Genomic DNA, 23,406 nt, shown 5'->3' on the forward strand with positions numbered 1-23,406 from the left:
AAAGGGAAAGATGAGAAGCATCAATTCTTCATTGCAGCTCCTTAGTTGTTCATTGATTTCTTTCTCATATATATCTTGACCAGGGGCTACATCACAGTGAGTGACCCCTTGCTTAAGCCAGCTACCTTGGACATGAGCCACTAACCATGGGGTCATGCCTATGATTGCACGCTCAAGCCGGTGACCCTGTGCTAAAACTGGTAAGCCTGCACTAAAGCCAGATTAGCTCACACTGAAGCCGGCAGCCTCACGGTTTCAAACCTGGGTCCTCAGCATCACAGTCCATCCTGGAGAAGCAAGACCCTCTGGACAACACTCTGGATAAAAATTTGATAGGAGAAAATCATTTGTAGATTTCAGTTCCTCTGAGTCCTCTAGAAAGGCTAATAAGTATGGCCTCAGTATGTGGGGTGGACTTTCGATAGGCCTGGATTTAAGCTCTACTAAACTGAGAGTGAATTTAGCATTGTAGCTTTGGGAAAATCTTACAAATTCTTTGAGTTCTTGAACGCTAATGTGTAAGGTGAAGATATGGGCATGTATTCTTGGACAGTATTCAATTTATTTATTTGTGTATGTATTTTTTTAGATAAGAGGAGGGGAGATAGTGAGGCTAATCCCATATTCACCCTCACCAGGATCTACCTGGCAACCCCAATTCTCGAGTACTGAGCTGGTTTTTAGCACCTCAGGATGATGTGCTTTGCCTAACCGAGCCATTCTCAGTGCCCAGGGCCAATGCTCAAACCAGTTGAGCCACTGGCTGTAGGAAAAAAAGAGAGAGAGAAGAGGGAGAAGGAGTGGTAGAGAAGGAGATGGTCGCTTCTCCTATGTACTCGGACAGAACCACACCCGGGACATACACTGGGTCAACGCTCTATCCACTGAGCCACTGGCTAGGGCTTAAATTCAATGTAAAATAACTGACAGATACACATTGTCCAATAAATACATCTCTGATAACAGCAATCATATGTTGTGGGTGTTGTATACCAGGCCTTTCCTCAATACCTAACATATACTGTGCCCTTAATAAATATTTTATGAATAACTAAAATTTGGGAATTTAAACCTCACAATGGGCAGATCAAGAAACAAAAATGGAATTGGCCATCTCTAGTCAGTGTAGAGGCTTACTATTGTAGAGAATTTCTGAGACAATAGTTGACAAAGGAAAATACCAGAGTATGTTGAAGGACAGGTGATAATTTGATGGGAAAAGATTGTGTGCTTTCTGACAAAATAGAGACTAACACTCCAGACTCCACCAAACTCACTCTTCTCCAACTTAGAACCAAAAGAAAGGAGACTGAAGTAAAGATGTATAGCCTACGAGAAAGAAAAGGCCATGTGCACCAAGAGGTCAGCAAACCCCAGGACGATGACTACCTCTGTAAGTGACCCTGTGAAAGCATGTCATGTCTTCATACAATAATTTCATCTGGTTATTTGGCCCTTAGAGCATTCCATTCCCCTATGGACATGCACTACAGAATTGAGGCTCAATGATATGAGTGCTTGGGCTCTCTCTCTGAAGCTCTATACATCCAGGAACATGCACTAAACCTTCCCTAATCCCTGTTGCTCTCACCCCCAGATTGTGAGAAGTGTCAGAACTTCTTCATTGACAGTTGTGACGTGCATGGGCCCCCTACATTTGTAAAAGACAGTGCAGTGGATAAGGGGCATCCGAACCATGCAGTCCTCACTCTGCCCCCTGGGTTGAGAATCAGAGCATCGGGCATCCCTGAGGCTGGTCTTGGAGTGTGGAACGAGGCATCAGCTCTGCCAGTGGGTTTGCACTTTGGCCCTTATAAGGGCCGGATCACAGAAGATGAAGAGGCAGGCAACAATGGCTACTCCTGGCAGGTGAGAAGTATTTACCTGTTCCTCTGTCTTGTGGCTTCCCACATCCCTCCCGTGGCATGGTGGGACCTGCCCTTCTACATGCTAGGACATGGATGGAGACAATATGGTAGACTTTGCAGACCAGAGAGCTCCTGTTGAGAATCGCAGCTTAAGTGGGAGCAAAATGGTACAAACACAAAGGAATGCCTCCTCCCAGCCCTGAGTGGACAGGTCAACTCAGATGTGACGAGTAAGGAAAATATCATGTGGTCACGAGTGGCAATGCATGTGAGCTGAAAGAGCTTTGTTGACAGTAGTGTGAAATAATTCCTCTATTACCTCCTCAACCAAAAAAAACCTTTGTTTTTTCTTCCTGAAATGCAGATCACTAAAGGGAGAAACTGCCATGAGTATGTGGATGGGAAGGATGAATCCTGGGCCAACTGGATGAGGTACGGACAAGAAGTTTCTGGGAGTCATGGAGAACACTCATCCCTCTCAGGCCCATACATGTTTCCTTCTCATCATGCCTCCCTCAGTGTTCTCCCTCAATCCTCTGTTCCTCTTTTTTCTCCATGTGGTCCTCTTTCAAAGCAAGAGGTATATAGAGGAAAAAAGGGGATAAAAATATAGCATATGTCCTCAAAATATAAATCTCTATGCTAGACAAAATTTAGGCACTGGAGAAAAACTGTGAGGTCCTGGGTTACACTTTAATTCAGGGGTCTCAAACTCAACTCAGCATGTGGGCCACAGAGCAAGATCACAGCCGTTCGGCAAATACAAGTAGGCCCCTAGGCTTACTTAATTTTATCCAAAATATTTTGAACTTCGTGGATTAGTCTGCAGGCCGCACAAAATTGTTCGGCGGGCCGCGAGTTTGAGACCCCTGCTTTAATTGATCTAATGAACATTATTTAAGCTGTTAATATATTCCAGTTTAGAGGAAGGTATTCATTACTTAAGCAGGTCATATAACCCATCTTCTTATGTAGAAATAGTTGCAGACACAGTGAAACAATTGATTTTACAAAACTTAATTTTTTTCATTTTTTGAGAACTACACAGTGCCAGCATACTGAAACCAAGGATAGCCTAAAGCAGTGGTCAGCAAACTGCAGCTCGTGAGCCACATGCAGCTCTTTGGCCCCTTGAATGTGGCTCTTCCAGAAAATACCACATGCAGATACTACCTCAATAAGGAATGTACCTACCTATATAGTTTAAGTTTAAAATTTTTGGCTCTCAAAAGAAATTTCAGTTGCTGTACTGTTGGTACTTGGCTCTGCTGACTAATAAGTTTGCCAACCACTGGCCTAAACCTGTGAGGGCAGCGAATTATCCCAGCCTCCCTTCTAACTAGAACTGAGTTCTGAAGCCTGCAGATCAATGATCACGAGACACTTCCCTGAGGGGATCTTTTATCAGGGGCTACAGAATGTGAATAAGCTATTACTGTTCTTTATGATTTTGCTAAGACAAAGAGACCTCCAAGTCCTGCCCGGTTGGCTGAGTGGTAGAGCATCAGCCTGGCCTGTGGAATTCAAGGGTTTGATTCCCGGCCAGGGCACACAGGAGAAGCGCCCATCTGCTTCTCCACCCCTCCCCCTCTCCTTCCTCTCTGTCTCTCTCTTCCCCTCCCGCAGCCAAGGCTCCATTGCAGGAAAGTTGGCCCTGGCTCTGAGGATGGCTCCATGGCCTCCACCTCAGGTGCTAGAATGGCTTTGGTTGCAGTAGAGAAACGCCTCAGATGGGCTGATCATCGCCATCTGGTGGGCATGTTGGGCAGATCCCGCTCAGGCGCATGCAGGAGTATGTCTGCCTCCCCACTTCTCCTGGGGTGGGGGGAGACCTCCAGGTTTTTATGAAAACCTGGGTGAGGCATCAAATGCTACCTAAATAAAATGTGAGGAGAATGGAGAAAGGCCTCTCAAGAAAAGATGGCCTTGGCCGGTTAGCTCAGCGGTAGAGCGTCGGCCTAGCATGTGGAGGACCCCGGTTTGTTCGATTCTCGACCAGAGCACACAGGAGAAGCGCCCATTTGCTTCTCCACCCCTCCGCCGTGCTTTCCTCTCTGTCTCTCACTTCCCCTCCCTCAGCCAAGGCTCCATTGGAGCAAGGATGGCCCAGGCACTGGGGATGGCTCTGTGGCCTCTGCCTCAGGTGCTGGAGTGGCTCTGGTCACAATATGGTGATGCCCAGGATGGGCAGAGCATCGCCCCCTGGTGGGCAGAGCGTCGCCCCCTGGTGGGCGTGCCGGGTGGATCCCGGTCGGGCGCATGCGGGAGTCTGTCTGACTGTCTCTCCCTGTTTCCAGCTTCAGAAAAATGAAAAAAAAAAGAAAAGAAAAGAAAAAGATGGACTTGGACTGAGTATTGAATGATGTGAACTAATCTAGGCATAGATTCCAACATCAAGTAGCAAGTTCTGTGATATAAAACAGAACCTGAGTTAGTTTAGAGAAGCTAGAAGTCACTGGGTTTTATGGCCAATCAGGGTAAAGGGTACGTCTGGAATTGGCTTTGGAAAATGGTATTAGGCAGGATGAGCACTGTAAGCAGGACCTGAACATTGGAAGTCATATGACATGGTGACAGGCTCAGACATTGAACAGGAGGTTCTCCGGGAACACTGTGGGAGTCGGTGACATCAGAGTCTGAGTGTCAGGTGCAGAGATAGATGTGGATCTGAGAGGTAGTAGGAACTCATCATCTGTGGGTTTCTTTTCTTTCACCTGCCTCAATCCCAGGTATGTGAACTGTGCCCGGGATGATGAAGAGCAGAACCTGGTGGCCTTTCAGTATCACAGGCAGATTTTCTACCGAACCTGTCGGGTCATCAGGCCAGACTGTGAGCTGATGGTCGGGTACAGTGATGAGTTTGGCGAGAAGCTGGGCATCAAGTGCGGCAGCAAGCAGAAGAGAGAGCTCACAGCAGCTGGAGGTGGGCACAACTATTCTTCTAAATGGAAAGAAAAGAGAGCACTCACCTTAGAAATTTCACAGTACACTCTAAAGTCAGTAAGATTTCAAATCAGATGCTTCAGAAATGAAGGATTGATTTCATATGCCTTTGGTTCTTAGAAAAATCTTTATATTTTTACTTCCGATTTAATTTTAATTTTTTTAAGTGAGAGTACAGGAGATAGACAGATTCCTTCATGTGCCCCAGCCAGGATCCACACAACAACCCTAGTCTGAAGTCCACGCTTAACTAGCCAAGCTATCCTCAGGGACGGAGGTCAACACTTGACCCAACTGAGTTTTCGGGCTGATGTTTGAACCAGTTGAGGTGCTGGCTCTGGGAGGGGAAGAGAGAGAGAAGGGAGAGAGGGAAGGAAAGAGGAACAGATAGTCGCTTCTCATTTGTGCCCTGACCGGGGATTGAACCTGGGACTTCCACATGCCAGGCCAACACTCTCTCCACTGAGCAAACCGGCCAGGGCCTGTTTTCTGAGGGCCGCTCTTGTCTAGCATACAAGGTAAGAGCATATGTCGGATAGATGCCCAGCAGCCTGGAAATGCAGTGCCGTGATTAAGCTGAGACACTGGAAACCTTCCTGAATAAGGTGGGACAATGGTGCTGTTCTCGGCTATAGTGTGTCTTATTCTCTAGGATTTGCTTTGTTAATTTTTTGAAAATGCACTTCAGTGGGGAATTCTCTCAGAGATTACTTCATCTCCAAGTGAGAGAGGATGGTTGATTAGCTGGAGAGGGATAGGAGTAAAGCATGTAAGAAGTATGGTTGGGGGCCCTGGCTGGTTAGCTCAGTCGGTTACAGCATCATCCTGTAATACCAAGGTTGAACCCGGGTAAAGACACATACGAGAAATGACCAATGACTGCATGTCTAGGTAGAAAAATGAATAAATGCCTTTATCTTTCTTTCTCTCTCTCTCTCTCTTTCTTCTTTTTCTTCTTCTACTTCTTCCTCTTATCTTTGTCTCTCTAAAATCAATCAATTTTTTAAAAAGTATGGTTGAGGAAATATTTTCAAACAGGAATTCCCATTGTATATGAAATGGGCTGACACTAAATGAAATCAAGGATGAATACTTGGTGTGAGGCTTGAGGAAGGACATTTTCAGTTTATCATCTGTGGGAAACTATGAGGGAAGCAATTGTTAATTGGGGCCAATTGTCTTTCTAAACAACTGTGTTAAAAGCTACGTGTATATAAGAAAGGTCCACATTGTTCCACTCACACAAGGGGTGAAACAGCCCCTGATGCTACTTGACAGTCCCTCATCTGGCAATGCATAGAACGGACCCTTGATATGGGCTTTCTGGGTTTGTAAAGAAGATACAGTACAAAAAATTAAAAGATAAAACAGACTGTAATAAAGCAGTTGGCTCAGCGGTAAAGCGTCGGCCTGGCGTGCGGGTGACCTGGGTTTGAATCCCGGCTAGGGCACTTGGGAGAAGCTCCCATTTGCTTCTCCACTCCCCCTCCTTCCTCTCTGTCTCTCTCTTCCCCTCCTGCATCCAAGGCTCCATTGGAGCAAAGATGGCCCGGGCACTTGGGATGGCTCCTTGGCCATTGCCCCAGGCGCTAGAGTGGCTCTGGTCATGGCAGAGTGATGCCCCGGAGGGGCAGATCATCGCCCCCTAGTGGGCATGCCAGGTGGATCCCGGTCGGGCGCATGCGGGAGTCTGTCTGTCTTTCCCCGTTTCCAGATTCAGAAAAAAAAACCCCAAAAAACTAAAAACAGACTGTAAAGAAACACTTTGTGGAAGACAGAGATTACACTGTCAACCCCATAAGAATGACTCATGAGAGAAAACTTAACAATAGACAAAACATATGACCCACGCAGTCTTATCAACATCTACCCTGACCAAAATTTACTCTTTCAGCAGAACCAAAGCCAGAGATACATCCGTGTCCCTCATGCTCTCTGGCCTTCTCCAGTCAGAAATTCTTCACACAGCACGTGAAACGCAGTCACCCCAATGAGATTCTCCCAGGAACATCTACAAGAAAACAGCTCCAATCAAAAAATCTCTGCCCAGAGCATCCAAATCAGCAGCAGCAACATACTGATACACACAGCTGGGATGACAAAGCTGAAGGTCAAGAGGTCAAAGAAAAGTCCAGACATTTGCTTAAAAGGACCAGGCAGAGGAGTATTTCAAGGGCCTTTTTCAAACCTCCTGAAGGACACATGGGAAGCTCTAGTGAGCAAGAGAGAATGATGCAGGAAGTGCCCAGCACAGGCCAGGAAGTAAATTCAATGGACACAGGCAAAGTATCTATGGGAGTGGGAATGTCAGGATTTGTAGCTGTCAAGTATGGAGAGTGTGGGCAAGACTTTGAAGATAAGTCACATATTCTCAGACACCACAGGACACACTCAGAGGAGAAGCCCTATGTTTGCAGGGAGTGTGAGCGAGGCTTTGCACAGAAGTCACATCTTCTCATACACCAAAGGACACACTCAGGTGAGAAACCCTATGTTTGCGGGGTGTGTGAGCGTGGCTTTGCGCGGAAGTCATATCTCTTCAGACACCAGAGGACACATTCAGGGGAGAAACCCTATGTTTGCAGGGAGTGTGAACGAGGCTTTACACGGAAGTCAGATCTCCTCAGACACCAGAGGACACACACAGGGGAGAAACCCTATGTTTGCAGAGTGTGCAAGCATGGCTTTGCACAGAAGTCAGATCTCTTCCTACACCAGAGGACACATTCAGGGGAGAAACCCTATGTTTGTAGGGAGTGTGAGCGAGGCTTTCTATGGAAGTCAGATCTCCTCAGACACCAGAGGACACACTCAGGGGAGAAGCCCTATGTTTGCAGGGAGTGTGAGCGAGGCTTTACACTGAAGTCAAATCTCCTCACACACCTGAGGACACACTCAGGGGAGAAGCCCTATGTTTGCGGGGAGTGTGAGCGAGGCTTTGCCCAGAAGTCACATCTCCTCAGACACCAGAGAACACACTCAAGTGAGAAGCCCTATGTTTGCAGGGTGTGTGAGTGAGTCTTTACACTGAAGGCACATTTCCTCAGTCACCAGAGAACACATTCAGGGGAGAAGCCTTATGTTTGCATAGAGGGTAGCAAGTTATTAGCATAAAATTGCATCTCCACAGCCATAGCTATTACATGGGTCATATCACAGCTCTGAGGGGACTTCAGAAGGAGTTTACTGACCCCTCGCAAGAGTAATCTGTACAGATGTAACTGGTTAAACAAATTCTTTGCTTTCACAAAAAGAGATGAGCTATACAAACGGTTCCTTAAGTGCTATGGGAATGTCAACACCAATCCTTCATGGTCTCTTGGCCTCCTGTTCTAATAAATCTTATCACCATAACACTATGAAGACCGCCTGACCTGTGGTGTGCAGTGGGTAAAGCTTTGACCTGGAACGCTGAGGTTGCTGGTTCAAAACCCTGGGCTTGCCTGGTCAAGGCACATATGGGAGTTGATTCTTTCTGCTCCTCCTCTCTCTCTCTTTCTCTCTAAAATGAATAAAATTTAAATAAAAAACTATGAAGACCACATACCTCATTCCCCCCTGTCACTGAAACCAGAGAGTTCCAGGAGTGCCACAGAGAACTCACACTCTCATGCATAGAAACTCAACCCTCTGGAAATGTGGAAGTCTGGAGTCAATCTACTTCGCTTACTGTCCAGGGGGAGGGATTTGTGACAGACTCACCAGGAAAGGAATTACCTTGACTCCCAGGAAGTGGAGCCTTTTTTTCTAGTAGGCTCACAACCCTCCTTCCTGGGCTTCTCTTGGCTCCTGTCATCTTTCCTCTGACCTCTGTGTCTCAGTGGTGCAAACCAGGGAAGAACATGTGCTTGTGCTTGTACATGTCTGTGTACCTGGCTCAGTCTGGGCACCTGGTCTCCCTCACCTCACTGGCCTCTACAGGGTGAGCATCTCATGGTGCATACCACATGGACTCCAGATCATTCAATAGTTGCTTTGAATCTCAGCTCTGCCCTCACCAGCTGTGCTACCTAAGGCAAGATTCTCAACTTCCATTTTTCTTTATTTTATTCTATAAAATGAGAATGGTGCCTGACAAGCAGTGGAGCAGTGAATAAAGCACTAAACTGGGACACAGGACCCAGGTTCAAAACCCCAAGCTTGCCAGCTTGATTGAGTGTGAGGTTGCAGGCTTCAGTGTGTAATCATAGACATGACCCCATGATTGCTGGTTTGAGCCCAAGGTTGCTGGATTGAGCTCCTGGTCAAGGCACATATGAGAGCAATCAATGAACAACTAAGGAGCCCAAATAAAGAATTGATGCTTCTCATCTTTCTCCCTTCCTGTCTTTCCCTATCTGTCACTCTGTTGGTCTCATGCAAAAAAAAAAAAAGAAAGAAAGAAAGAAAAAATTGCTTCTCTCCACTATATAAAACTGCCCTCTTGATGTTCCGCTTATCTGTCAGACCTTATCCTTACTGGACTATCGCCCCTGAGACAGGAATTCCAAGAAGCTGACAAGCCGCCCCTAGGAGGGGTTCCTGACATACCAGGACTTTTTTTTTTTTGGTATTTTTCTGAGGCTGGAAACGGGGAGAGACAGTGAGACAGACTCCCGCATGCGCCTGACCAGGATCCACCCGGCATGCCCACGAGGGGCAACCATCTGCCCACCAGGGGGCGATGCTTTGCCCCTCCAAGGCATTGCTCTGCCACGACCAGAGCCACTCTAGCGCCAGGGACAGGGGCCAAGGAGCCATCCCCAGCGCCCAGGCCATCCCTGTTTCACTAGAGCCTCGGCTGCGGGAGGGGAAGTGAGAGACAGAGAGGAAGGAGGGGAGGGGTGCAAAAGAAAATGGGTGCCTCTCCTATGTGCCCTGGCCCAGAATCAAATCCGGGTCCCCTGCACGGCAGGCTGACGCTCTACCACTGAGCCAACCAGCCAGGGCCCATACCAGGACTTTTGATTCAACACCCACATGCTCGAAGCCCCCCAAGGAGGAGCATTCCAGACATACTAGATCTTTTGCCTCAGTATCCCCTCAGGCTCTCCCAAAAACTATATAACTCTCCCCTAGTTTGTAGCTGGTGCTCTTCTCCCTGGAGAAGTGCCCGGCAGGGTTTCTTTCTTCCTTTCAATAAAGCCTGTTACTCTGGTCTTCCGGACTCCCATGGATTTCAACATTTGGTGCCGGAACCCGGGACAAAGTACTAACTGCCTGGATGATCCCTCTTTGCCATCCAAACGTAAACCAGGGAAGTATGGGCAGCGGCAGCTCATCCCAGACTTACTCTCTGATTCTATTTGGACGTGTAATTGTAAGATCGATTGGCCGGTAGTATAAACCCTGTCCTGAACCCCTGCTGGATCAGAAAGGTAAAAATGTTCTCCCTTCCCATTTCCCAGTTGGCCTCCACATTTCTCTTGAAAACACCCCTTCCTGGATGGACGGTTTTGACTTCGGACCCCATATCTACCGGTGGTCTGCCTCTACTCCTTTATGAACTTCTATGAAAATCTAGACGTGCCTAGCCAGACCTCTCTACTACGTCCTGGGATCTCGGCCTTGGGATGACGACCTCTTATCTGAGTCTCTCTTTCTACGGAGATTTTCTCCACTCAGAACTGTGACTGAAGGTGAGGACCCCCCTTCTCTCACCAGTCTCCTCTACTGTGGGCTCCTCTCAGTCCAGACCGTCCAGCCAGGCTCCCCTCGGAACATGGGCTCCTCCCAATCTCAGGCCTCAGAGACTCTTCCTCTACTCCTTCGGGACTCACCCTACTCTCTGAGGTTCACATTTTGGGAGGTTTCTACTCCCAGCGGCTAGTTTCTACAGACTTCCTTAAAAGTCTAAGAACCTTGCCAGGTTGCTTTCTAATACCATTACAATATCCTAAGATATCTTGACAATTTCTGATGGGGAAGGCATCAGAGATTCCTTACGTGTGCAGGCCTTTCTTCTCCCTTCTCTATAATTCTTCATTTCTGTGCCGCTGTTCTACACACAGGCTGGTTTTGGCCAAAGAAACCTCACCTAAAACCTCCGCTCCTAATAATATCTTCTCTGTGGACTCCCAAATCTCTCCTTCTCCTGCCTGACCCCTGAGTGAACCCCTCTCTTGGAACCCCTCTCTAATTCCTCTACAAATCTCTTTTGCTCTTGTCTCTTCCCTCCAAGAGCCCCCTCCCTTCTCCACTGTGTTCTTCATTCCCACCCCCCTCCTTAAAAGCTGTGGCTCTGGCTGAGGTGCCTGTCTCTCTTCTTAACCCCTCTCCACTGCCTTCACTGTATTTTACCCATTTCCCTCTCCCCACCAGCTTCTGATACAGCTGTGCCCTTCTCTCTCTTGTCCTGCAGATTCTGACCCTCCTTTTCCATCCACCTGCTCACACTGTCCATCCATCTGCCTTCTCTCTTCCTCCATTCTATGCTGGCAACCCCCTGCCATCTCAAAAAACTTAAAAAAGCAGAATTGTATATTAAGCTATGTAAGTAATCTGTCTTTTCTCTTTGTTTTTCAGAAAATATCTCTAGTATAATTTTAATTGAAACAAGTAAAGCATGCTCATTTAAATTCCTTAATTCATAACTTTTATGTAAAGTCTTTGTTTAATGTGTAACTGTGTCTGTTTCTAAGGCTTTAAACCAATAATTACCCACCTCTAAACCAGGCTTACTCATCTCCAAAGACTCTCCCTGCAATACCCCCACCCTGCTGTCTGAAAACCTTCAGGGTATTATTGCCTCCTACAAACTTATGCCTAACCAATGAGGCAATAGTTCCCCTCCATTCAGTAGTCCCTAATCTCTACAAGTTATTGCCACACATTCCCTCAAACACCGCTCACTTCAGGATCGTAGACCTCAAGAATGTCTTCTTTACCATTCCTCTTCCCCCTGACTCTTTAATTTCTGTTTACCTTTATGTGGAATGTCTTACCCTAGGGGATCAAAAACAGCCCACACCTATTTGGGCAGGCACTAGCTCAGGATTTAGCAGCATGCAATCTCAAAACAAGTACTCTCTTACAATATGTAGATGATCTACTCTTCTGCAGCCCCTCCCTGCCTGCTTCAAGAAACACACATCCACCCCTCTTAATTTCCTTACTGTGAAGGGATATCGTGTCTTCTCTGCTAAGGCTCAACTTCACTCTAAGTCTGTAGTCTATCTGGGCATCATCTTAACCCCCACCACCTGAAGTCTCACCTTAGATCTAACTCAGAACCTTCACAATCTCCAACCACCTACCACCACAAATCAAATATTTTCTGTCCTTGGTCTAATAGGCTTCTTTAGACACTGGATTCCAAAGTTTGCTCTCTTAGTCAAGCCCCTCAGTGACATCTGCTGTACATGGCTTTTAAGGTCTATAATGACCAAGGAAGTACCAGAAAAGGAAAATAAGGCCCTAAAGAATTCAGGAAATACCAGCTTTTGGCATATGCTCTTAAAGGCTTCAGAAGCCCTAAAGGGCTTCATAGGATATCATCAGGGCCCTCCTCCAGAGTGGAAAGAAAGGTTATTGAACTGAAGCCTGCCACGCTTCCTAGCCCTACCTATAGACATGTCTTTTCTGTGGAAAAAGTAATACGAGAAGGTAAGCTGCTCCCTTGCTCCATGGAAGGAGGATTCGGTCTCTTCTAGCCCTGCTCCAGCTACCTGTGATCTGACCTTGCCCAGCATTCTGGGAATTGCCACTGAAGGCCCAAGGACATCATTCAGGAACCTAAAGTATTTCTTCTAAATAGCAGGTAAACTAATCTTATTTCTTGTAAACACAAAGGCCATCTACACTGCCTTACTTGAATATTTGAGTTTTATTTATCTCTCAAAGATCTCTACTGTGGGTATTGACAGTTTGATTTTGTTGCTATATATAATGTATACTATATCCTTTATACCTCTTGTCTCAATGCCCCATTCCTATGGTGGCCTGGGACCTGCTGCTAATTCCAGCTAGAAGCAGTGATTAATAGGACCTAAACTCTAATGCAAAATATAGAACTGTAACCACCCCTTCCCTAAGTACTTGCAGGATTTATAGTTTACTCAGCAAACTGTTCAAAGACTGTTCAAGAGGCGATTCCAGCAGTACATCACCCAAGGACTGACTTTCACGTGGACAGGTCCACACACCGTGATCCTGACAACTCCCACTGCTGCTACGGGTAACTCTTTCATCCACCCTGACCATATAGAGCTCAGAAATAGAGAAACAAATTGACTCCTTGTCCTTCTAGTCTCTATTCATGTCTCAGCCTGCCTCACCCAATCAGGGGTTTTCTCATATGGGACCAACACCTATATATGTCTGCTTACTAATTGAACAGAAACCTGTACCCTAATCTGTCTCATCCCAAATATCAACCTAATTTTACCCCATGAGCCTTTTTAAATTCCTAGTACATTAGTCATGAATCTAAGATCCAAGCAAGCTGTAGAGGTAATCCCTCTTCTTGTTGCTTTAAAAATCTCTACAAAAATAGGTCTAGGGGCAGGGGGACTGGCCACATTCCTGTCTTATTCCTACTCTATCTCTCTCTTTCTAGCCCAGTGAATTTGTATACATGGAATTGTAAGGACCAAGGAAAGATCAAATTGTTAGATTTAGGAAAGTGTGCTGGAATTGACACAGTGTAGAAGCAGAGACAGGGAGGTAATGATAGGGACCCTGTAAGGCTGAGAACAGAGGAAGACAAACATTTGCATTCCATTGGTCACAGACCCTTATCAGAAGTTTATGTTTGAAATTCGCCAATGAGCTAGACCCAGCCCCTGTTGCTGTGCTGTGTGTGACCCCCTTAGCCAATAGGTAAGTACCAGATCTGCTTCTGTTAATGCTTGCTTACTTAGGATATATAGCTGTAAGTGCCAGGGGCGATTCCCGTTTGTAGCTGCTTGTGGGTACATTGTTTCCGGACACCTGGGAATTCACCCCTGCGTAGGTTAAACTGGCCAATAAAGAAACATCTATACTCCTGAAAGTCTCCGGCATCTGTTCTCATACCCGGTGCATGCTACATCCTGGGGGCTCATCCGGGATCTCCCTCGGTGTAGTTTTTGGGTCAGAGACTGGAGGAACACTGAGGGCACTTTTGATATCCCTATTGTGTTTGCTGTTCAGGCCATTATCTACCAGGTGCCCCATCAAAACCAATTTTTGTAAATAGATGTGTGGATTGATATCGCCACTAAAAAGCCAGGTTATATCAGGAAATACATAAAGGACAGCAAGAGAGAGAAGGGCAGTGTGCCTTAATGCAGATAATCAGAAGGCGAGGCAGGGTGACAAGAAAGAAAAGGGAAAAGCTAGCCCCCCCCCCGGCATGGCCCAGTGTACCATCATCTAGACTTTACCCTGTTTTTCCCAAGCCTCTAGAGGACCACCTAGACCCGGTGAATTTCCCTCCACTCTATCGGCGGCAGGCAGAACCTGATTCTTCGCGGCAAGATGTGAACGGGCTTTCAAGTCCACCTCACACCCGAGGAGGGGCGGTTTATGGGGTGGGGGAAGCAGCTGCCATCTTGTCTCCTTTGGCGGGAGGAGCTGCCGTCATTTTCCCTTCTTTGGCAGGAGGTGTGACCGTTTCTCTTTTGGCGGGAGGGGCAGCCATCTTGCTGCTCTGGGAGGCGCCACCGGCACCAGATGCGAGTCCCCGTGTGCCACCCCATTTTATTTATGTGCCTTTCTCTTCCAGTGATTTATACAATTGGAAACCTCAAAATCCTCCCTTTTCTCAGAAACCGCAGGGATTAATATCCTTGCTTGAGACTGTTTTTAGGACCCACATGCCAACGTGGGATGGTTGTCAACAGCTCTTACAAACTCTTTTTACTACAGAAGAAAGGAACAGGATAATGAGAGAAGCAGCAAAGGCTGTTTTAGAGGATGGGGGAATGGATGTGGAAGTCGAGAATGTCCTTCCTAAACAACCCCTGAATTGGGACCCAAATACCTCTGGTGGAAGGGAGGCACTCTTCCAGTACTTCTGGGCTCTGTTACGGGGCTTAACGACAGCAGCCAGGAGACCCACTAACTTCAGTAAGGTAAGTGAGGTTATCCAGGGAAGGGAAGAGTCCCCCGCTGCATTTTTAGAGCGGCTAAGAGCGGCCTACCGGGTTTATACCCCCATAGATCCAGAGGCTGAAGAAAATGGCAGGCTAGTGAATATAGCCTTTGTGACGCAAGCTGCGTCAGACATTAGGAAGAAGCTTCAGAAGTTAGAAGGATTTGAAGGGAAAAATAGAAGTGAGTTGATAGAAATAGCTCAGAAGATATTCATAAATAGGGATGACCCAGACTTAGGGAGAGCAGCTGTCAAAATCCTCCTTGATACTCATAAGTCTGAAAGAAAAGGAAAAGGGAAGCAGCAACAACGAGGCAAGGACAGAGGTCAACCGCGAAAGCAAATAGACAAGGACCAGTGTGAATACTGCAAGAAAAAAGGACACTGGAGGAGATAATGCCCAATGTTACAAGCCGACAGCCATAGGCCAAAGCAAGCCCCAGAGGTCATGCTCCAAACCTGAGACTGACGGGGCCAGGGCTCCATTTCCGTCAGCTCCCAGGAGCCCATGGTCACCTTAACAGTAGAAGGAAAGCCAATAGACTTTCTAGTTGACACGGGAGCCATCTACTCAGTTCTAAAGAAACCACAGGGCCAAATACAGAAAGAAACTACAAAGAAAGTAGAGGTAACGGGAAAAGCGAAAGCTTACCCACGGGCCACTGCGATAATTACTAATTTGGGCTGAGGCACCCACTCATTTCTAGTTTTTCCAGATTGTCCTTATCCTCTCATGGGCCGAGACCTCTTGCAGAAACTTTAAGCCACGATCACCTTCAAGCAAGGAGATAGCAGTTCCCAAGAAGAAGGCGAAAACGTCAGCCTAGAGGTAACAGTGCCCCTATCTGAAGAATATTTGATGGCAGCCCTCCAGGAAGGTAAGGACGAAGCCACCGGGGTCCTTGAGGAATTGCGAAAAAAGGTGCCTGGGGTGTGGGCAGAAACCAACCCACCAGGCCTAGCTGCTCAACAGCCACCTGTCATAGTGCAGTTGCTGAGCACCGCTAGCCCAGTACGGGTGAGGCAATACCCCATACCTGCACGGGCTAAGCAGGGCGTAGCATAGCATTTGAAGTGCTTATTAATGGCAGGCATCTTTGAGAATGCCAATTGGCCTGGAGCACAACTTTGCTCCCAGTCCAGAAGCCTGGGACGCAGGATTATCGCCCAGTGCAGAATCTGCGAGAAGTAAATGCCCGGGTAGAGACTATTCACCGCACAGTGCCAAATCACTACACATTGCTAAGCTCGTTGCCCCCTACTCATATCTATTACTCAGTATTAGATTTGAAGGATGCTTTCTTCTGTATTCCACTGGCCCCCAAGAGCCAAGAGATATTTGCTTTTGAATGGAATGATCCAGGGAATGAACTAGTGGGGCAATATACATGGAACAGGCTTCCCTAAGGATTCAAGAACTCCCCCACTATTTTTAATGAGGCTTTGAGCAAGGACTTGCAGGGGTTCCGCACTGCCCACCCATCAATTGTGCTGCTCCAATATGTGGATGACCTCCTCATCACTGCAGCAGAAGAATAATGTAAGGAGGCCACCCTAGACCTACTCCATGACCTCCAGCAGATGGGGTATCGAGTCTTTACCAAGAAGGCCCAGATCATCACCCAAATTGTAAGTTATCTAGGGTATAACTTACAAGGGGGACAAAGGACATTATCCAGTCAAAGGATCCAGCCTGTGTTACGGATCCCAGAACCCACTAACAAGAGGCAAGTACAAAAGTTTCTGGGAGCAGTGGGCTATTGCAGACTTTGGATACTAGGGTTTGCAGAGCTGGCCAGGCCCCTATATGAGTTGACTCAGGGTAAAGAAGAACAGTTCAATTGGACAGATAAGGAAAGGAAAGCTTTCCAAGCATTGAAGGAAGATTTAGTAGCTGCCCCTGCATTGGCCCTACCAGACATGGCCAAACCCTTCCAGCTCTATATTGCTGAAAAGGGACGGGTAGCCTTGGGAATCCTCAGCCAGAGCTTGGGCCATGGAGAAGGCCCATAGCATATATGTCCAAGAAGCTAGACCCCGTAGCGTCTGGCTGGCCAACCTGCTTAAGGGCACTTGCTGCTACCTCTACCCTAGTTAAGGAAGCTAATAAGCTGATATTGGGCCAGGATATTCAAGTTATTGGAGAACACTATCTAGAGCAAGTGCTGCATTCACCACTGAATCGGTGGCTCTCCAATGCATGATTGATGCAGTACTAGGCACAGCTATTGAATCCCCTTGCAGTACAGTTTTTGAAGATGGCAGCCCTAAACCCTGCTACTTTGCTACCCTTACCGGACCCAACAGTGGTCCAAGATTGCAGGCAGATACTGGACACTGTAACAGACCTCATGCTGTTCACTGATGGAAGCAGCTATGTCCGAGATGGACAAAGATATGCAAGAGCAGCGGTAACTACCCAGGACAGAATCTTGTGGCAAAGGGCGTTGACAAAAGGTACGTCTGCACAGCGAGTGGAGCTGATCGGACTGATGCAGGCACTCCAGATAGCTGAGGGAAAGGTGCCCAACATTTACACGGACAGCAGGTATGCCTTTGCCACTGCCCACATTCACGGTGCCATTTACAAAGAAAGAGGTCTGCTAACTTCAGGAGGAAAAGAAATTAAAAATAAAACTGAGATCCTGGCCCTGCTTGATGCCATTTGGCTTCCCTCTAAAGTGGCCATAATTCATTGCAAAAGACATCAAAAAGGGGACTCTCCGATTATTCAAGGAAACCATTTTTGCCAACGCTGCTGCCAGAGAAGCTGCGGAAGAAGGAACTGCAGACATTCTTCCGCTCTTGCCTCAACCTTTGCTGCCCTCAGACCCTAAGTATACTTCTGAAGAAGAGCAAGAAGGGAAGCAATTAGGGGGTAAAAGAAATAAGCAAGGATAGATAGAACTTCCAGATACCAGACTCTACTTACCCCAGGGAATTATAGGAGAAATAGTAAAGGAAATCCATGCAAGTTCCCACCTAGGGCAAAATAAGATAGAACAACTAATCAAGAAGTACTACTTGGGACCCCAGATTAGAAATATAGTACAATCGATACTTTCCAGATGCAAGACTTGTCCTAAGGTCAATGCCATAAACAAGAAGCTTCTCCCCTTAGTTAGATATAGGGGAGAGTGCCCAGGAGAAGTATGGGAAATAGATTTTACAGAAATGACTCCAGGGAAAACAGGATTCAAGTATCTACTTGTACTAATAGATACCTTTACAGGATGGAAAGAAGCCTTTCCCACCAAGGGTGAAACCGCTTCCAAAGTTTGTAAAATCCTACTAAGGGAGATCATCCCTAGATATGGGATCCCCATAGCAATAGGATCTGATAATGGACCAGCTTTCATCTCTAAGATTTCTCAGGAGTTAGCTAAGAGGCTAGGAATTGATTGGAAATTATATTGTATTTAGGCCTCAAAGCTCAGGGCAAGTAGAAAGAATGAATAGGATTTTAAAGGAAACTCTAATTAAGTTGAGGGAGGAGACCGGCAAAAACTGGGTAGAGTTACTCCCTTTTGCCCTATTCTCGGTTAGATGTACACTGTACACTAATAAATGGACTCCCTATGAGCTCATGTTTGGACAACCAGTTCCTCTAGTTCCCCAGCTCACTAGAGAGGAAATAGAGGTATCTAATCATAACTTTCTCAAGCCCCTACAGGCATTGCAGCAAATTCGGAGAGATAAGAGAGCTACAGGAGGAGAGGGCTGCAGCATCAGGAGACAACACCCAGAAGTTTTCACCACCGGACCCTGGACAGTGGGTTTGGATCCTTAACCACCGATGAGGGAACCTAGAGCCGCGGTGGTGAGGATTATTCCAGGTACTGCTCAGCACCCCCTCTGCGGTCAAGGTAGCTGAGAAAACTTACTGGATCCACCTTTTCCATGTGAAAGCGGCTCAACCCCCTGAGGAGGAGTCTCGAACATGGCAAGTCAAGCAAACCCTGGAAAACCTCTAAAACTCACTTTTTCCTGTGTAAACTGATCATTGTTTATTGTATTTCTGTGAATGGGTTAGAATTAAAGGAATGGGTATTAATCAGGACAACGGATGGAACAATAATAGCACAAAACAAAACATGGGGCGACCAAGTAACTTTCAGAGTAGAGTTTTCAAAGTTCTCTGATGATGAGTTCTGTGACTCTCCTGCAGCACATGGGTCTATAAGATTAGGACATAGAAAACCTCTGTGCTCACCACGATGGAATCATGAGGTGTGTTGGCCCTCTCGCAATAATAGAGCATTGTGGTATACTCCACATTATGTGTGTCCTGAGCCTCTTCCAGGGCGGCGCCACACATGTGGATCTACCACTGACTTTTATTGTAAGGCATGGAGGTGTGAAACACTTGCTAGTAAATGGAAGCCACCAAGACCTGACCCAGACATAGATCTTTTCCTCCTGGGAACTAAGTTGGGAGGGAAAGAGCCTATTGATGCAGGAGATTACCAATGTTCTATAAGCAATTGTAACCCTACCATTGTCACCATCAAAAGGCCTCAAGACCCAAGTTGGAGTAAGGGAAAAACATGGGGAATAAGACTCTATACCGAGGGCACGGATTTAGTGTCAGGAGCGGATCAACAACTGCTGGCCGACAAGGTCACAGCAGAAGGAGATCCACAAGTGCTGATTGACAAAGTCACAGCAGAGAAGACTGAGGACCACAGACACAGACCCTACATTTCTCCACCTAAACAATAGACCCCAAACAAAAGTCAGACCCTAGGCCTCAGGCACCAAACCAAACACTGTTCTGCAGACCCAACTCAGACCCAAGAACCCAAGTGCCAGACACCAGAGACTGACACAAGAACTTGCACACCAGATGCCTGGCATTACATACGTTGGTCAAATAAGTTTGTAAATATAATATATATATATTTTCTCGCTTATAGTTTGTAATGGGTGTGGAAGACAGGCTGTAAGTTGACAAAGTCATTATACCCTAAGACTTAGTTTTAAGAATAAGCTTTTTCCTACACTCTTGACTGTTGCATGATGTGGGGTGGTACACTCTTATGAGAAATCCCATTATGCCTCAGATAAGTTACTTTGTATCAGAGACTTCCTTGTTTGTATATGGGATTAAAGGTTTTGATTTCTACACTGTAAAATGGCTTTCTATTTCCTGTAGTCTGTGGTAATGCAAACCTGCAAGGGCCAGGTAGCTGTGATGGTGGCCATAGCTACTGGCTTTCCATTTGGCATATTCGGCAGGATTTGATACAGATTGTTATGAGGCTACTAACACCTTTGAGAGGTAAAGTAGAGGACTGGATGCTGTTACGGTTCCCCATGGCTGTCCTTCTGGGGGCCTTAGGCTGGCTGACTTTTATAGCCATGCAGAAGAAAACCAAGAGCTCAGTAAAAGAGGATGCATGAGACCTGCAAACCGAGCAGTGGAAGGAGCTGGAGCAAATGTGGAGAAAATATGCTCGCTCTGGAGCTGGAGCAAGCACCGGAGGAGGCCAATTAGGTTCATGAAATTCGCTTGGAAATGGAACAGCTGCTTGAGAAGCAATCACAGGTTTGTGAGTTGCAGATTGCCCTGGATGTTGTGGAGAGCCAGCAGCAGCAGGAGGCCCGGGCCTCAAGCCCAACAGCAGGAGCTGATGTTTTCAGTTCTTCTTTGGAGGAAGATGACAATCGGTCTGGACTTATGGTCTGCAGTCTCTAGAAGGTAAGATCCCAGCAGCAAGGAGTACCTACTAGGCCTCTGGTAGGTCTGTGATTTTGGGACATAGGAGTGGTTGCCATTATGCTCTCCAGAGCAAAGATGAAAATGCTGACTATCATTGTCACATGCTGCTCTTTGGGACAGTTTAAGACCTGCCAGAACCACAGGGATAAGGGGGGTGTCTGATGCCCCATGTGTGTGGAGTGATTACTGGACTATGACCAAATTGGGCACTGGCTTCTTTGTTGGATGTACTTAAAGATTTTGGACAATGTGAAATATTTTGATATGGGTGGGGGCGGCTTTGCTGGGGGTCCACCCCTGCCCCAGGAAGCTTTTTAAATGGCTAGAAAGGCTGAAGACATTTTATGCTTTTGGCAAAATACTCAGAGACTGGTAAAATGTACCTTTGTAATTGTCAAAATTATATAGTTTGTCATGTATTGTAATGTATGTAATATACCTAATTTCCTTGTGCAGGAATACCTGTGCTTTAGATTGTGAAGTGAGCAAAAGGAGTTAAATATTAGTCAATATAATATATACGTTTGTTTTCTTATATGATAGTTTGCATTGGGTATGGTAGACAGGCTCTAAGCAGGCAGGGTCATTATAGCCTGAGGCTTAGTTTTAAGACTAAGCTTTTTCCTACACCCTTGACTGTTGCATGATGGGGGGTGATACACTCTTTGTGAATCCCATTATGCTTCAGATAAATGACTTTGATTCAGAGACTTCCTTGTTTGTATATTGGATTAAAGGTTTTGATTCCTGCACTATAAAGTGGGAAAGACCAGGATCTTGCTCTCTCTCAGCTCCTGAGATTAGCATTAGAGCGGAGAGCAGAGAAAGGCCACGTGGAGGAAAGAAAAAGCAGCCAAGATGGCAGAGTGCTGAAGGAGAAGACAGTTTGTGAAGAGTTTGTGCAGAGAAAAGGAAGGAGATGGGGAACAGAATGAATAAGGCTGCTGAGGTTAGAAACCTTTGATTCTAGGAAACTCGAATATGTCAGTGCCTTTGGGAGCACTGAATAGAAAGAGAAGTGTTTTCCCACTGTGTGTATTTCTTGCCTGCCGGGTGCAAGCTAGAATTAAAGGCAATAGCCCACCAGTTCTTGGTTCCATTGTTTCATTACCGTCTCTCTGAATCTAATGCAAACCTGCACAGACCAGGCAGCTCTATTGGTGGCCATAGCTATTGGCTTTACATCATCTTATGGCTAGAGCAGTGTGTGGGCCCCACACTGGAAACCAGGACATGGAGATACACACAGAGGTACCCCACACAGATGACACACAGCTCAACACAGATTCAATCACAGATGCCACAGACTGAATCCACATCTGGAACTGAGACCCCACAGCCAAACTCCAGACATGGAGCCAGGCAACGGACCCGAGTTTCCACACGACAGATGCAAGATCTCAACCAGATCCTTACCATGTAAACACAGCTGGGACTCAATACCAAAAACTCATGACTCTCTTAGTCCAAGCAGCTAGCTTCTCAGATGTGTCTTCATGCCACTGTAAATGAGAAAGCACTACATAATTCCACCAAACTCTACAAAAATTAACAAAACATCTGACAGTGAACAAAAAGAACAGTAACCCCAGCTGGCAGATGTCCACATCTCAGCTGCAGCACTTCCCTGAAGTTAGTTTCTCATCCTTTATCTTCACATGCCCAGCTCACTGACAGGATGAGGAATAAAAAACAGACAAACACATTTTCCTTGTACCTTGTAAGTCCCAACAGCTGTGCTAATAATCAAATCAACTTAATCAAATGAACAAGAGATACTCAACATATAATACATACTCAAGGTGAACTCATATTCATACAAGACAGTAAAGTAACAGGGGGTCCTCTCACAAGAAGGCTCTGCTTAGTAAAACTAAGGGGTTGTGCCCATAAGCTCTGGGTCCAGGCATTGTGGAAGGGATCTCACCTGAAACAGGAGTCCTGTTACATGGGTTCTGTTCCCTGTGAGCATAGGAAACAGGCCCACCTGAGAGAACGAGGGTCCTGTCACATCAGGGCTGGAACCTGTGAGTGTGAGGAGAGGTCCCTCCCTGAGAGAGTAAGGAGGGCATCACGTCATTTTTGATCCACGTGAGTGCAAGAAAAGGTCTCTCCCTGAGAGCATAGGGCATCCAGTCACACATTCTCTGTGTCATTTGACGGTGTGGAAGGGTCACAACTGAGAGAGTAGAGGGTCTGGGTTCGACCACATTGCCTCTGGACCCTGTGATGTAAGAAGGCGGTCCTAACAAAGGAGTCATGGTTCAGCATGGCTGGATTTTCTGACTGTGCTGAGGGGCCCCACCTAGGAGGGGTTCATGTGAGCTTTGGATTTTGTCTCGTAGAGAAGAGTTCCACCTTACAGAGTGGTTAACTTTCTCCCATGCGCTTCAGTTTTACCATTATGGAGACACAGACATCCAGAGCTGGGGGTGATGGGAGGCGCCATGGACATTCACTGTGTCCCTGCAACATGACAACGGCAGATGCTTGGTTAACGGGTGCTGTTCCCATGGTGCACACTAGATGGCAGCAGAGAAGATTGTTTCCTTTGTACTGGAGTGTGTACATGGATCCACTCAGCGTGAAGAGTCCGAACACATCGGCTCTGCCTCCTCTTAGTGTGTCCAGGGGTCTTCCCTGAGGGGGTACGGAGCCCTGAGACATGAGATCTGACACTGTCATTGGGTGCAGGGGTCCCACCCGGGACTAGGGCGTCCTGTCACGAGTCCTCCAACTGCTGCGACCAGTAAATGCTTACGTAAATGGAAAAACAAATCTCTCTCTCTCATCAATAAACATTTTTTAAAGCTGAAGTT

The 23,406-nt window shown here is 46.6% G+C and overlaps 1 protein-coding gene across 1 annotated transcript; it reads left to right on the forward strand.

Moving 5' to 3' along the window:
* The first annotated feature begins 1,301 nt into the window (after positions 1-1,301).
* Positions 1,302-8,146, forward strand: LOC136335003 (histone-lysine N-methyltransferase PRDM9-like). Its single transcript, XM_066275983.1, has 5 exons — positions 1,302-1,393; positions 1,598-1,869; positions 2,233-2,300; positions 4,598-4,791; positions 6,706-8,146. Exons 1-5 carry the CDS (start codon positions 1,321-1,323, stop codon positions 7,827-7,829), a joined length of 1,731 nt encoding a protein of 576 aa, XP_066132080.1. The 5' UTR covers positions 1,302-1,320; the 3' UTR covers positions 7,830-8,146.
* The last annotated feature ends 15,260 nt before the right edge of the window (positions 8,147-23,406 follow it).

This window comes from Saccopteryx bilineata, chromosome 4 (assembly GCF_036850765.1).
Source record: "Saccopteryx bilineata isolate mSacBil1 chromosome 4, mSacBil1_pri_phased_curated, whole genome shotgun sequence".
Lineage (NCBI taxonomy): Eukaryota > Metazoa > Chordata > Mammalia > Chiroptera > Emballonuridae > Saccopteryx > Saccopteryx bilineata.

Coding starts and splice junctions, on each gene's coding strand:
- LOC136335003 (XM_066275983.1), top strand. CDS start 1,321: ATGTATAGCCTACGAGAAAGAAAAGGCCATGTGCACCAAGAGGTCAGC. Junction 1,870..2,232: donor ACAATGGCTACTCCTGGCAG/GTGAGAAGTATT, acceptor CCTGAAATGCAG/ATCACTAAAGGGAGAAACTG. Junction 4,792..6,705: donor AGAGCTCACAGCAGCTGGAG/GTGGGCACAACT, acceptor TTACTCTTTCAG/CAGAACCAAAGCCAGAGATA.